At 38.1% G+C, this 12,993-nt stretch overlaps 1 protein-coding gene across 2 annotated transcripts in view; it reads left to right on the top strand.

Moving 5' to 3' along the window:
* calcr (calcitonin receptor) overlaps positions 1-12,993 on the top strand; it is a 48,530-nt gene that overhangs the window by 20,497 nt on the left and 15,040 nt on the right. The window contains exons 2-14 of one of the 2 annotated variants that reach the window (XM_019262632.2): positions 3,746-3,820; positions 5,956-6,097; positions 6,621-6,728; positions 9,001-9,086; positions 9,183-9,336; positions 9,463-9,573; positions 9,685-9,797; positions 11,020-11,092; positions 11,215-11,328; positions 11,561-11,673; positions 12,088-12,241; positions 12,331-12,441; positions 12,609-12,721. In XM_019262632.2, the coding sequence (XP_019118177.1) occupies positions 3,767-3,820; positions 5,956-6,097; positions 6,621-6,728; positions 9,001-9,086; positions 9,183-9,336; positions 9,463-9,573; positions 9,685-9,797; positions 11,020-11,092; positions 11,215-11,328; positions 11,561-11,673; positions 12,088-12,241; positions 12,331-12,441; positions 12,609-12,721 (1,446 nt within the window). In that variant the 5' untranslated portion in view covers positions 3,746-3,766. The remainder of the gene's footprint in view (positions 1-3,745; positions 3,821-5,955; positions 6,098-6,620; positions 6,729-9,000; positions 9,087-9,182; positions 9,337-9,462; positions 9,574-9,684; positions 9,798-11,019; positions 11,093-11,214; positions 11,329-11,560; positions 11,674-12,087; positions 12,242-12,330; positions 12,442-12,608; positions 12,722-12,993) is intronic. The other variant, XM_019262633.2, reaches the window with a different exon arrangement.

The raw sequence follows: 12,993 nt of genomic DNA on the forward strand, positions 1-12,993 counted from the left end.
TAGGTGCCACTAAATCCTACACACAGGTCCTTTAAAACATTTTTATGTGTTCAAATCACTGCATGTTTTAGCACATATACCCCAAAATACATACTAGCCTACAAAGCATACTATAACTTTTGAGATTTATAAATAACTTCTAGCCTCATTTCCATTTATTTCAATGTTTGTTGAAAAAAGGAACTTGCAGAGACTTGCATCAATTTTGTGACAAAATTCTTCACATGGGATTATGCATCACAGGGAAAATGTGTCAAATCGCGTTATCGTCATATGGTAATGAAGTTTCTGGTAGAAAACGTTTGTAACACTCTCTTTGTGCATCAGAGAATTCTAATATCAACGCTCTGAAAATTGCCTGGCTAAAAGCATTACTTTTGATTCAGTGCTTTGAATTATATTCACACACTTTGTAGTCAGAGATACAAACCTTGGAAAACCACCAAAACAATTAAAAGGATGTGCATGAGACTTTAGAGTCCAGATGCCGGATTGGGTTTAAACACTTAGTATTAAAAAGTTTTAAAAACTGTGCCCGGTTACAACTTAAATATGTGAGTAGCTTGATGTTGTATTTTTATATGATTTTGGCGTGAATAAGTTAGGTGTTAAATTTGCCTATAAACAGACATACATGACTGGTTATTGTATTACTTAAGAGTTTGTCCACTGATACACAATTAAAAATTAAAAGTGTGTATCATGCATTATCATGCCTCTCTACCTCTTTCATATTCACAGATATCTGGTGCACCTGAAGCTTTCACTGATGTCTATGAATATTTTTAACAGCACAGTGACATGTGCATTAAATATTACTTAATGGTTCATGGTGATTATAGATGTATTGTTGTACAGCTGGTAAACCTCAATAGCAGTAAGGAGAGCTCTTGAAGATTACTCCAAATTTTTTCTCTTTAGACAGGACTTATATGACAACCTGGGTAATGTCCACAATCTGTCCATTTGTCAAACTAATCCACCTGAGTTTGCATTGTAATCCACCTCATTTGTCGTGACGCATGAATAGAATGCCAAATCACGTCCGTGTGGCTGCTCTCTTCAGACTGAGTGATGGCTTCTGAAGTGGTGAAAAGTCAGGGGAGGGCAGATCGTGCTGCTGCATCCTCCATCATTGATGTGATGTCAGCACAAATCTGTGTTGTCGTCTTGCCTGTGACTACACACTGCAAAAGTGAAGAGAAGAGATGCGTGGCTCCATCTGCTGATGTCAAAGTGATGCAAGGATGACAAAAAGAGGGGGAGAGGGAGAAGAAAGCACAAACTGAGGAGGAGAGGAATAGACAGAGAGCAGAGGAAGAGGAGGAGAAGAAGGACAGGACCAAAGACAAAACACATGAATAATACTGATCATGATCAGTAGACTTTTTAAAATTTTTTATACGTCTGCCACAAGCAAGATAACAACTGTTATAAAAAACAAAAAAATTTTGGTTTTGTGTTTTAAAAGGATTTGTTATTGACGTTGACAAAAGAGAAGGCAGATGATAAGTGGACCATACTTTGACTTTGAGCGTCAGCTACAGAATTCAGCCTGTAACTTTGTAAAGTACAGAACTCCAGGAAAAAAATGATTTATTCAAACTAAACCAGTGTCTGTCCAAGGACACAAATTCCTCAAACCACAGTCACATTTTTCAAAGTCACCACACAAGAATTCATTTTATCTTCAAAGAGAATCTGAGTAGAAATGAACGTTAATAAAGCAGATCATTTCAAATATCCATTTTAAATGATTGACCTTTCACTTCATCTACAGGTAGATTTAATGTTAAATAACATTCCTGGAAATGAACAAAGGCTGTACATGTATGAAGTGTATGATGCACTCACTCATCTTGTTTGAGCGCTTTTCTGTGTTTTCTCTACAGGAGGTTTTGTCTTTTTAATGAGCTACATATGCTTCAAGCCATACTGTTCATATCACATTGGACCTAATGTACCACAAAATGCTCTGGGGACTATGTTTAGAGATGTACAAAGAGCTAATGTGCAAGGCAGAAAGACGCATCTTGCCCTTCTGAAAGTCAAATGTAGCTTAGAGGTTTGAATTTGAATGTGTAACTGTCACACGTGGAGCAGAAATGTTACGAATGGTATGATGTACTTAGAGTCTGTAAGCCCAGTTTTAACTCTCACACACACACACACACACACACACACACACACACACACACACACACACACACAGTTAAATGAGACAGTACCAGTGCCTTTCAAATCTATTCATATTACTATGAAACTATTCAAAAAGGAAATGAAGCTTGAGCAAAAGTTTAGTCAGGATGACTATTTTTTTGGCACAAAGGCTCTCAATTTCCATTTCTTGAATGTGTTCTTTACATTTTGCTATTATTTGGAGCTGTCAATGGTGGTTATCTGTTCTCATCATATGGCCATCAGCCACCACCACCAATATCTGGATTGGGGGATTTATCTTGCTGCTGCCCCTCGACTCCAAAACTCTCTCTGCAGAGACTTTTCCTCAGAATTTATTCGTCACATATCTATCTTTACTTCATTCACTTGTTTCTCCTAAGGGATTATTGATCTGATTTCTTTTTCAAATAATGATTACCAAAAAATGGAAAGTATAGATCAACCAACGTGATGTTTTTTTTATTTATTTTTTGTCCTACAAAAAGTATTCAATCAGTTTATTGTCATGCAATACAACAACAAGCAGCAAATCCTTATGACTTAGAAGCTGGAACCAGCTAATGTGGCATGTATATTTGTTGAAAAATTATATAAACAATTAGTCAGTTATCAAAACACTTCCTGTCTCTGTCAATCATAGATTAAAAGGCTAATTGTTTCAGGTCTACTGTATGTAGACACAGAGGGAAGGTCTGGGACAGAGGATTAGAAATCTCTTTCTGAGTCTATATTTAAGACAGAGGACATCTGTGGACATAATAATTATCCTCATATCTCCTTTATATTATAGTATCGGTTGTTTTTCAAAAACTCATGAATGAGAAATGATAAGCTTGAGGAAAATCCAATGGATCCCTGGTCGGAGATCAAAACGCAGAGCCTTAAATTCTTTGCAGATGGAGTTCCCTGTTTATTTGTCATCCTAATGCTAAGTAGCCTACCATCAGTGTGCATGAAAGCCAAAATAAATACTATCAATCTGGCTAACTTTTCACAGTGACTTATAGGATTTGCTCATGCCTGTGTATCCACCGAAAAGCATGACTCCTAGGTCGCTGAGGGGTGTGGAGAATAATCATTAGGATGTTCTAACTGTTCAAACTGTGAGGGAGTGATGGGCTCTCAACAGGGACTCTGCGAGCCAGAGCAAAGAGACCTGAAGTGAATTTTAATCTCACATGCACTCAGTTACTAAAATGGCAGACCTGCTGCAGGATCAGCGCAAGCTGATTAATGACCATCAACTATTACTGTCCGACTGTGTCTCAGTCTTGCGTATATGCTTCCTCCTTTAGCTCACGCAATATAATGTTACTCTTTCATGCTATTGTATCACGTATAGATGGGTAAACTCACACACACGTAGGAAAAGTGTTGAATGTCACAAACTGCAGTGCTTCTGCTGCAGTGTTTTGCATTTTGGATTAGTGATTGCTGTTTCTGTTTTCTCCTGGGAGGATGTAATCCTGATTTCAAAGAGCCATATGTTTGTTCAGTCACTTTCACGGTCGACAACTTGTTTTCTGATAGTTCTAACTCGTCGTTTTCCTTTCTCTCTCTACAGATTTACCTGTGACAGGAAGATATGATGTTAGTGGGCTCCCTCTGGATCCTTTGGATCCACTGGTTTCTCCTTGTGGTAAGTTCTCATTTTTTAATTCAAGGAATGCGGTGAGGTAAACTTACTCAATTTCTCTTTTCGCCTATTATGTATGCTGAACATGTGTGTTTAAACATTGGATTAAATTTTCATTAAATGGACATATAATGTGCTGTGGTCTAGTGATTTTCGTTTTTCAGCCAAGAAAGCTCATGATTAATTTTCACTTACTATTTATAATTAATAATTATAACTTATAATTAGCTCAGCTTGTTCATTACAAACTTGAATGACCTAAAAGCGAAGATATTTGATCCATGACTCCACGTGTCTTTGTGTGTGTTTAACTTTTCACGAGATCGGATTCTTACTCTCTCTTAGATGTCTTGAGTTTGACCTGTATTTAAACTTGTCATGTACCTATAATACATCATTGTGCGATATGTTATTTAATGAACAAGCTTCTTAGGACTTATTCAAGACACCAGAAACAGCAAAGTCATAACCTCTGTCTTTTGCATAAATATTTCCTGTGCCTTCAAAATAAAAATATTAAATATTTTTTAATATTTAAAAAAAATAAACAAGAAAACAAAATACATAAAATAGCCATTCATGTATTCACATACTTGTATATGCATATGTATGTGCATAGATTTCCACTGTCTGTGCCTACAGTACGTAATACCATCTACAGAGTTACTAAATACTCCACACAAGAACTTGTATGTCTAAATTTCCTCAGGCTCCTGAGTGAGTGTTGGAGTGCTTTCTGCCTAGCTCATCATCTGATTTCAGTTAACCTTGGTGAGCTGAGTCAAACATTCACAGTAGGCTACAGTGTTTGAGAAATTATATTAGCATTGTATTAGCTTGCAGCTGACAGACTTGAAGCTCTGCTCACAAGTTTCGGTAAACTGATTGGTTTAATGATGGTTCTTTTAATAAATGGTATTTCAACACTTGCTCGCTCTAAATAAATTTTGGAGCTCAGAGACGATATTCATCTTGTTACTGACAGTGTAAACACAGCGGGACATGTTCACTTTGGGGTTTTTTTTAGCTTTCACTGCAGAAAAATAAAGATTGTTCACTAAGAAAAAAAACAAACATTTGGTACACTATTCTTCAGTGTCAGTGTGAAATGGAAGTTTACTGTTTCAATATCCTTTGCTGTGAAGCATCAGGCTTGACATTAAGATCCTGGACAGTATCCCTGCCAAATGTTTTATGCCTGATGTATCTGCACTGTTCTGTTTTATGTTCCTGTACTTTCTTGTTAGAGGAGTCTTGTCGTGTTGTTTGAGGAAGATTAATGATTTGAAATAGGCATGGAGAGCCCTTGACATGAGAGAAGATTTTTTTTTCTTGTTCAGCTCTTCGGTTGAAATTGGTGGTGGCCTGGTGGTCGTATGTATGACGTCATTTACTTCAATGTTTGGAGTGACATCATATGTACGGCTGCTAAACTGCTACATGGGACATCGACATTGTCACGAAGGTTCCTTTTTTTTTACAAGCTTTTATCAGACAGGTAAGAATGGTATTTTGGCCTTTCCCATCACGAAGAGACAGTGGTTAAGATACGCGCAGACAATCTTCGAGGCAAACTAATGCATTTCAAATAATTCAGAAAATGGAAGCACATGAGCCTGGCACTCTGAGAGGCTTAATTTCTCAACCAAAAAATGTGTGTGATAAGTCACAGCAAAATGGTCTCTATCTTTCAGTAAGCAGCATTATCAAAATCAGCATTTCACACGGGCGGCCTTCTTCATTTTTAATGCTACCTACAGATACAAACAATAGAGCAGAGATAAGATTCAGTCGGAGAAAATCAGCTCCTTAACTTCCTTTTGTAAGTTTCCAAACACATTTTAATGAGTTCTGCACATGAATAACAAGTGACTAGAATTTGAAAATGAAAGTGAAATCCTCATCAGATCAGCAAGATGCTTAAAAAACTTTTTTATCAACACTATTTTGCACTTCTGTAAGATCGGTGTGAGAAAATCATAAAATATTTCAAATTTAGTTAGCATTACAATCTAAGATCATATTTATGCTTTATCCTATTTTTGACAGTCAATCTATGCTCCGTACTGTTCAAAGTCAGTACAAAACATGTTGACTTTCCCCTTCTTCTAATCTTTGGTGTTGTATTGTCTTCACAGTGCAGGGTGACCTCAGACGCTGATTCAATATCTGACACATTGCTCAGGCCTGAATATAGCATGACAGAGGAACCCATGGTGAGCCAGGCTCAATACAAATGTCTTGAGATGTCCAACAAAGACCACCAAGGAAACAGAACCGGTGAGAAGCCCAAATTATTATAAGGCTTCAAATGGATTATTTTTGCCAGTGAATCACAGGTATAATGATGTTGTAAAGCAGTGAAGTGGGATCAAAACACTTCACTTCTTCAAGGCAATGGTGTTGTTGCCAGCAGGGCACCTGACCTTAAAGAGCTTTTGGAGTACAAACTGTGAGATTATAATCAAGGCTGTAGAGAAATATAATATGCTTACAATATATATATATTTCACTATCAAGTGTCATACCACCAACAAGATACATTTAAGTGATTTATTAACAAAACAAAACGGGAATTTTGATGGGGAATCCACTTTAGCACACAGGCATGACACCCCCCTAAGGATCCTACAGAGAGTAGGAAGGAGAGGAAGAAATAGTAAGGTGCAGAATACAAGAGCAAAAGAGGAGGAGAGGGTAAAGAGGGAAATGTTGGAAGTTGCGTAGGAGTTGATCTGCTGATATCTTCAAATAAAGGCACAAAAAAGACTAGTCCATTACACTTCCTTTTTCCTTTCTCTAGGAGTGTTCTGTAGACCTATATGGGATGGCTTGTTATGCTGGGATGAGACACCGACTGGGACATCTGTAACACAAAACTGTCCAGATCACTCTGACCTGGATCCAGCTGGTGAGAAAGATTTGCACTTATTTCACTAATACACAAGAACATGCTCACTGAATTTAGAGCAGTGGGAAATTGAGAAGGTTTATTAATTCCAGATCAGCAGGCAACACAGATCATGATCCAACCTCCCTTTATCTGTGATAAAGGTTTAAAGGCCATGTTGATTGTATGCACCACGCTTCAGGGAGTTTGTAGGATTTTATTTTATATTTTATGTGTTTCTATTTGATTTTACCAAATATTTCTGATTGGTATCAGCTGTTTCATACATGCTTCACAATCACTTCATCATTCGTCAGCTGTGTGGCTAACAACTGACTAGTGGCGTCCACTGAAATCCATGCAAGTATACAGCATAGTCATTAAAGTTCTGTTGCTCCACCACAAACTTCTTGTATTTTTGGTATTGTTGCTTTAGCTAATACTCAATATCCATGTGTTTAATAAGGGTGGTTAGTGCTGAAAGCAGAAATTGTGCTACTACTCAGATTCTCCGGATTCTTTCTGCTCACTTCAACAGCTGAGCCTTTTCCCCCAAATATAAACACAAATATAACCGTTGACTATAAATGGTCAGTTTCTTGATGCAAGTGTCTCTGAGTTAAGTGCCTAATGTCCTGAGCAGAAATGATTTATGGTGAGCTGTAAGTAGATATTATCTTATTTAGAGGAAGCAGCACTGTGACAACATTTCTTTGGATTTTCTATCCTGTAGGTGCTCTTTGTTGCTTTTTGGCCTCAGCATTTCATAAATGATCAAGGTCTTTATTAGCAAGACTAGTATCTCTGATGGCAGTAATGGTCTGTTAGTCAGTTGGTCAGCCCATCACTTTGTCATGAGATATGAGATACAGATAGTCATGGTGCCTAATTAAAAGGTGAATTCTAATATCTTCATCTAAGGCCACCAGCAGATCAAATTTTCCAGATATCTAGTGAAATATTTTATCACCTGCTGGATGGATTGGATGGAGGATGTGGCCTAGACAGTGATAATCTACTGACTTTTCCTTTAGTGCCCTGAGGTGCATATTTTTGGTTTGAAAAAATATATTGGATTAGTTTTCATTTTTCCTCCCCCCCAATAGATTGTAATTACTTTGGCAAATCCTTGACTTTTAATTTAGTGCCATCATTATATCAAAATTCTATTTGTCCAAAACTTATGACTCCAGAATTTATGATACTGAATGATATTATGCTTAAAATGCCATACTAAGATTGTGAACATGGTAAACATTACACCTACAACATCAGCATGTTAACATTGTCTTTGTGAGTACAGTATTTAAGTCGAAGAACTCCGGCTTTACAGAACCACTACTGTAGCAAGGCTGTAGACTGAATGAAAACAGACATTTATTTATATTGAAATTGACTGTGGAAATTGATTATGTAAGTACACTTAATGTTTGGATAGATGTAAAAGCAGTCAGTGCAGTGTGAGTGGTTTTTACATTGTAAGGAATGCAAGGCTCAATAATGTCTAGTTGAAGAGATCCAGAGACGAGTCATGTCTGATTTAGGAGATGCAATATGACAGAGAGAGGGGAGGTGAGGGAGAGGGCAGAGGGAAGAGTGGAGGGTATACATAGTGAGAAAACGAGAAGAGGATAGAAGAGGGATTATAAAAAAAAGGTTGAAGTTGGAGTTAGAGAGATGGATGGGGAGAGAGAATATGAATGAGAAGAGAGAGTAGGTGTTTTTGTAAGAGAAGGCTCATAAAGGATCTTCCCAAAATGCCTGTGATGTTAAGAGTCCCCCATGGCTGCTTATTTGAAAGTTGATGCTGCCGATATGAGGCTTGGGGGGAGACGTACAGTTGGAAGTGGTTGTTGAGCAGTTGATGAGCTGTTGGAGAGACGACTAGACAGTCAGGCTATGGTTGTTGTTGTCAGGAACAAAGTGATCTCATTCTTAGACCAGTCATGTCTCTACAGTACATGTGGTTTTAAGCCCAATATTTGAGAACTTGCCAGAAAATTAATCCAAAGTGTAAATTTGCTATTTGACATAATGTTTGATGATGCCTGCCAAGGTAAATTAATCGCAGTTGTTCAGTAACACCAAGTTTCAGATGTCTGATTTATGTGTTTGTGCAATACCAACATACTACTGCCGAAAAAGTAAGACAGAGCCAAAAATAGAAATAGGAACTCTCTGCTGGACGTGCATGTCAAACAGAAGCAATGATGTGCCTGTAAGTAAGTAATGTGATACAATATAATGAAGCTCGCAGGATTATCATTGATGGATTTTTTTTTCCTTTTAACAGAGAAAGTTACCAAGTATTGCGATGAATTGGGTAACTGGATCCAGACGGGCTCAACATGTCAACCATCTTCAAAGAATAAATTTGAGGTATTTGGCTGTTTCCCTGTAAGTAATGGAAGAATTACAATTACATTGGCTCTGTACACTAATTTGTATGTTGATCTGTTTTGTTTTTTTATTCAGATGGAAGTCCTCCATTTTTTAAGGGATGCGGCGGGAGAGCCCACCACAGAGGCCATTGGCATTAACACAGAAAAAGGCAGTGTTATGGCAATCGTTGTGAATGAAAAGACATGTGCTGAGAAAATTAAGCAAGATCCACCTTATAACAAATCAGGTACCCATACTGTCTACTGAAACCCACTATGCAACTCTGGTCTACCAACACATTTTTTTTTACTTTATATCAGCACAATTTCTACATGACCAGCCCATAAGCTTTTCTTTGTTGTTATTGATGCAGGTCTTTACTGCAATCGTGACTGGGATGGCTGGCTATGCTGGGGCGACACTCCAGCAGGAACCTATGCCTCCCAAAACTGCCCTGAATATTTTAGTGACTTTGACCCTACAGGTGAGCAGTGAGGCTCTGCTGATATCTTGTTACCCTCTCATGGTGAATTCACCATCAGTCCTCTGTTGACTGAAAGAAACTGGATTTAATCACACAATGCTCTTTTTTCAGAAAAGGCAACTAGGTACTGTGGAGAAGATGGTCAGTGGTTCCACCACCCAGAGACCAGCAGGATTTGGACCAACTATACACTCTGTGCAACCACCCATGAGAAGAGGCTGAGGGTAATGAACACTATTGTTGTATTTCCATTGTGGATTTATCGCACACGTTTTGCATACAGGTTCTTGATAACGAGGCTTACAAATACTGTTGGGTCTTCATAAAAATGTGGCCTTTTTCACAATTATAAATTTAAATACAGTATATTACAGGAGAATCTGGTCAAATTTTCTATTCAAACAACTCTGATCACTACTACCTCTCTCTTGAGAGAAGATGAATTATGATCCATTATAAAGGCACAAATTGGATTTAGGAGACAACAGTTTCAACAGACGTGAAAGTATAGTTATAAAAATAAGTTATGGTAGCACATTGGTGGAGGTACACACTGGTGTAGGTGAACAAACCTTTGTCCACCACAACAGAGACCAATGGTGAGGGATCACTATGTCCTCAGTAGCACTAGCACTACTTCTGTTTGGCCTGTCCACAGTGTCTTTATTTATCTTGTAACAACAGTAACAAAATAACCCAAAAATATTCTGGGGCACTTGCTATTATTATTTTGTATTTATTTATTTTTATTTCCAGTTCTTCATTTTTTACTTTATCATGTGGGGAATGTCATCTGTGGTTTCTGTTCATATTATAAGTTCATATTTTATTGTTGTGGGAACAGCTTCATACAGGTCTTGTCAGAACAAAATATGGATCTTGGACCTTGGACATTCTGAGGCAGTTGTTTGATTGGATGTGAGGTTGAAAACACCTAAATAAAGAAATGCACCTGTAGTTGGTTTTTGGTTTGAAGTTTTTCCAATCTCCATGGTTATACTGACTGCGGGTCTCTTTATTTCTATTAGTCTACTGTTGTAGTTAAACTTCTACAAACATTTCACCAAGAGCTATGGCTACTAGGAATTATTGTTGAAAAAGAGAAAACCTTTCAGCTCACTTCAGACCATTAAAAGTCACAGAAGCAGAATGCCAGCCCTTTCCTGCATTCTCCTTTTGTGATTCTTAACTTTAATGTCCCCTAACGTACCGAGAAGGGCGTTTTAAACACTTCCTTGGCTCAGTGCGAATGTGCCTGAAGTAAACCCTGAGGATTCCCCCTTACCTACACTTCACCTGTTTGACTTGCTCAATACCTTGCACTCACCTCGCGTTTACTACTTCACAGTTGTGAGCACCCGGCAGATTACTAATAATCAATGCTGACATTGTCAGGAGTTGATCCTCGCTTTGTTCTTATGTTTTGTTTTGTTTTTCTATTTTCAGAAGCTGAAAATCCTTGTCAATGAAGACAAGTGCCTCAGGAAAATAAATCACGATCCACCACTCAACAAATCAGGTATTGATATTAGTCTGCCATCAAATCTTTTAATTGGATATTCGTGGGTTCACTCTTTTATTTCATGTTTGACAAACATACAAGAGGCCTGTAAACATTTGTAAAAATGTGTTTTTGTGTAGCAGGTTTGTACTGCAGTCGTAACTGGGATGGCTGGCTGTGCTGGGATGATACTCCAGCAGGAAACTACTCTTCCCAAAACTGCCCTGATTATTTTTCTAACTTCGACCCAACAGGTGAGCAGCGAGGCTCAAGAGTTCAGAGTTCTTCTGAAATCTAGTTAACCTCTTCTGATCTTCTACTGAGCGATTAACTATAAAACAGTCACTGGTTCAAGGATGAATTATTTAATAAATCTAATCTGACTAAGGTTTATAGACATAGTTGAACAGATTTATAGAAGAGTGGAAACTGTTTAGAGAATGTCTTACTCACTGTGTATATTTAGAACATACTTGTTCTTTTCAGAAAAGGCAACTAAGTACTGTGGAGAAGACGGGCAGTGGTTTCGGCATCCAGAGAGCGGCAAGACATGGACCAACTACACACTATGTGCTTTCAACACTATGGAGAAGTCAAAGGTAATGTTTGTGTAAATGCTATTCATCAGACGATCATTAGACGTTAGACATTTGTCGATGTTCTTGGTCACTAAGATTACCAGTGCTGCTGGATTTTCTTGTGAATTCTGGCAAACATATCGTTTCCGCAAAACTTCAGCCCATAGCACATAAAAGTATCAAAGATTTCCAATGGGGATGAGGGTGTAACCCTGACTTTTTAAAATCCATGAACTCAGGGCTCAAAAATGATTGTTGTTTTTGGGAAAATGAATAATCTTATCTTTTGACTGTACATCAATCAAAGATAAGGAAGTTAAGTAATGCAGTGCTCTCTTTAGTAAAGAGAGTGTGTGTGTGTGTGTGTGTGTGTGTGTGTGTGTGTGTGTGTGTGTGTGTGTGTGTGTGTGTGGGTGTAAAACAAAATCCTCCCAGCACTCAGAGGGCGTTGAGGAAGACCCAGTGGACGAGGTCACGGTCAGTCCCATGGTTAACCCAGAAGAGCAGGAAATTGAGAGGAAGAAAATTCTTGACAGCCAGTACAAATGCTTCGAGAAAATGAATCGAGATCCACCTTACAACAAATCAGGTAGAGACATTATCTACTGAGATTATTGTGGCTTTCTTCACTTCTCCTCTGCCAATCTTCATCTCTCTCTGTTGCTTTATTGCTCACAGGGCTGCACTGCAAGCGAAATTGGGATGGATGGCTGTGTTGGGACGACACTCCAGCAGGGACATACACATCTCAAAACTGCCCCAATTATTTCATGGACTTCGACCCCACAGGTGAGCGATAAGACTCTGCTGGTGCCCTGTTGACTGCTTTTCAAGAACTATGAAATATTAATTACTTTAAGGATGAATTATTCACCAAGGCTAACAGAAACTAAATGCATGGACACAACTGTATAGATTCAAAGAATCTGTATTTATTACTTAATTGTTGCTTGCAGAAAAGGCCACTAAGTATTGTGGGGAGGACGGGCAGTGGTTTCGCCACCCGGATACCAACAGGACTTGGTCCAACTACACACTCTGCAATGAAAACACTACAGCAAAGCTGAAGGTAATTAATTTAAGAAAAAGTAGCCTGTTATCATACAATTATTTCATGGTGGCCACACTGTGATGGGTCAGCATAATCTTCTTGTTTTTGCATGGAGTTGAGTTGTGGCCAGATAGGAGAAAATGTGGAAACTGGAAATATGTAGTTTTGAAATAGTTGCTCATAAATATTGTACCAGACATCATCGCTAATAGGCATTTTATTACAGGAATATTTAGAGGTAGATACTAACGTGCAAATCACAAAAGAATCAGGTCAAAGTCCAAAGCAAA

This window comes from Larimichthys crocea, chromosome XIII (genome assembly GCF_000972845.2).
Source record: "Larimichthys crocea isolate SSNF chromosome XIII, L_crocea_2.0, whole genome shotgun sequence".
NCBI classification, from domain to species: Eukaryota; Metazoa; Chordata; class Actinopteri; family Sciaenidae; genus Larimichthys; species Larimichthys crocea.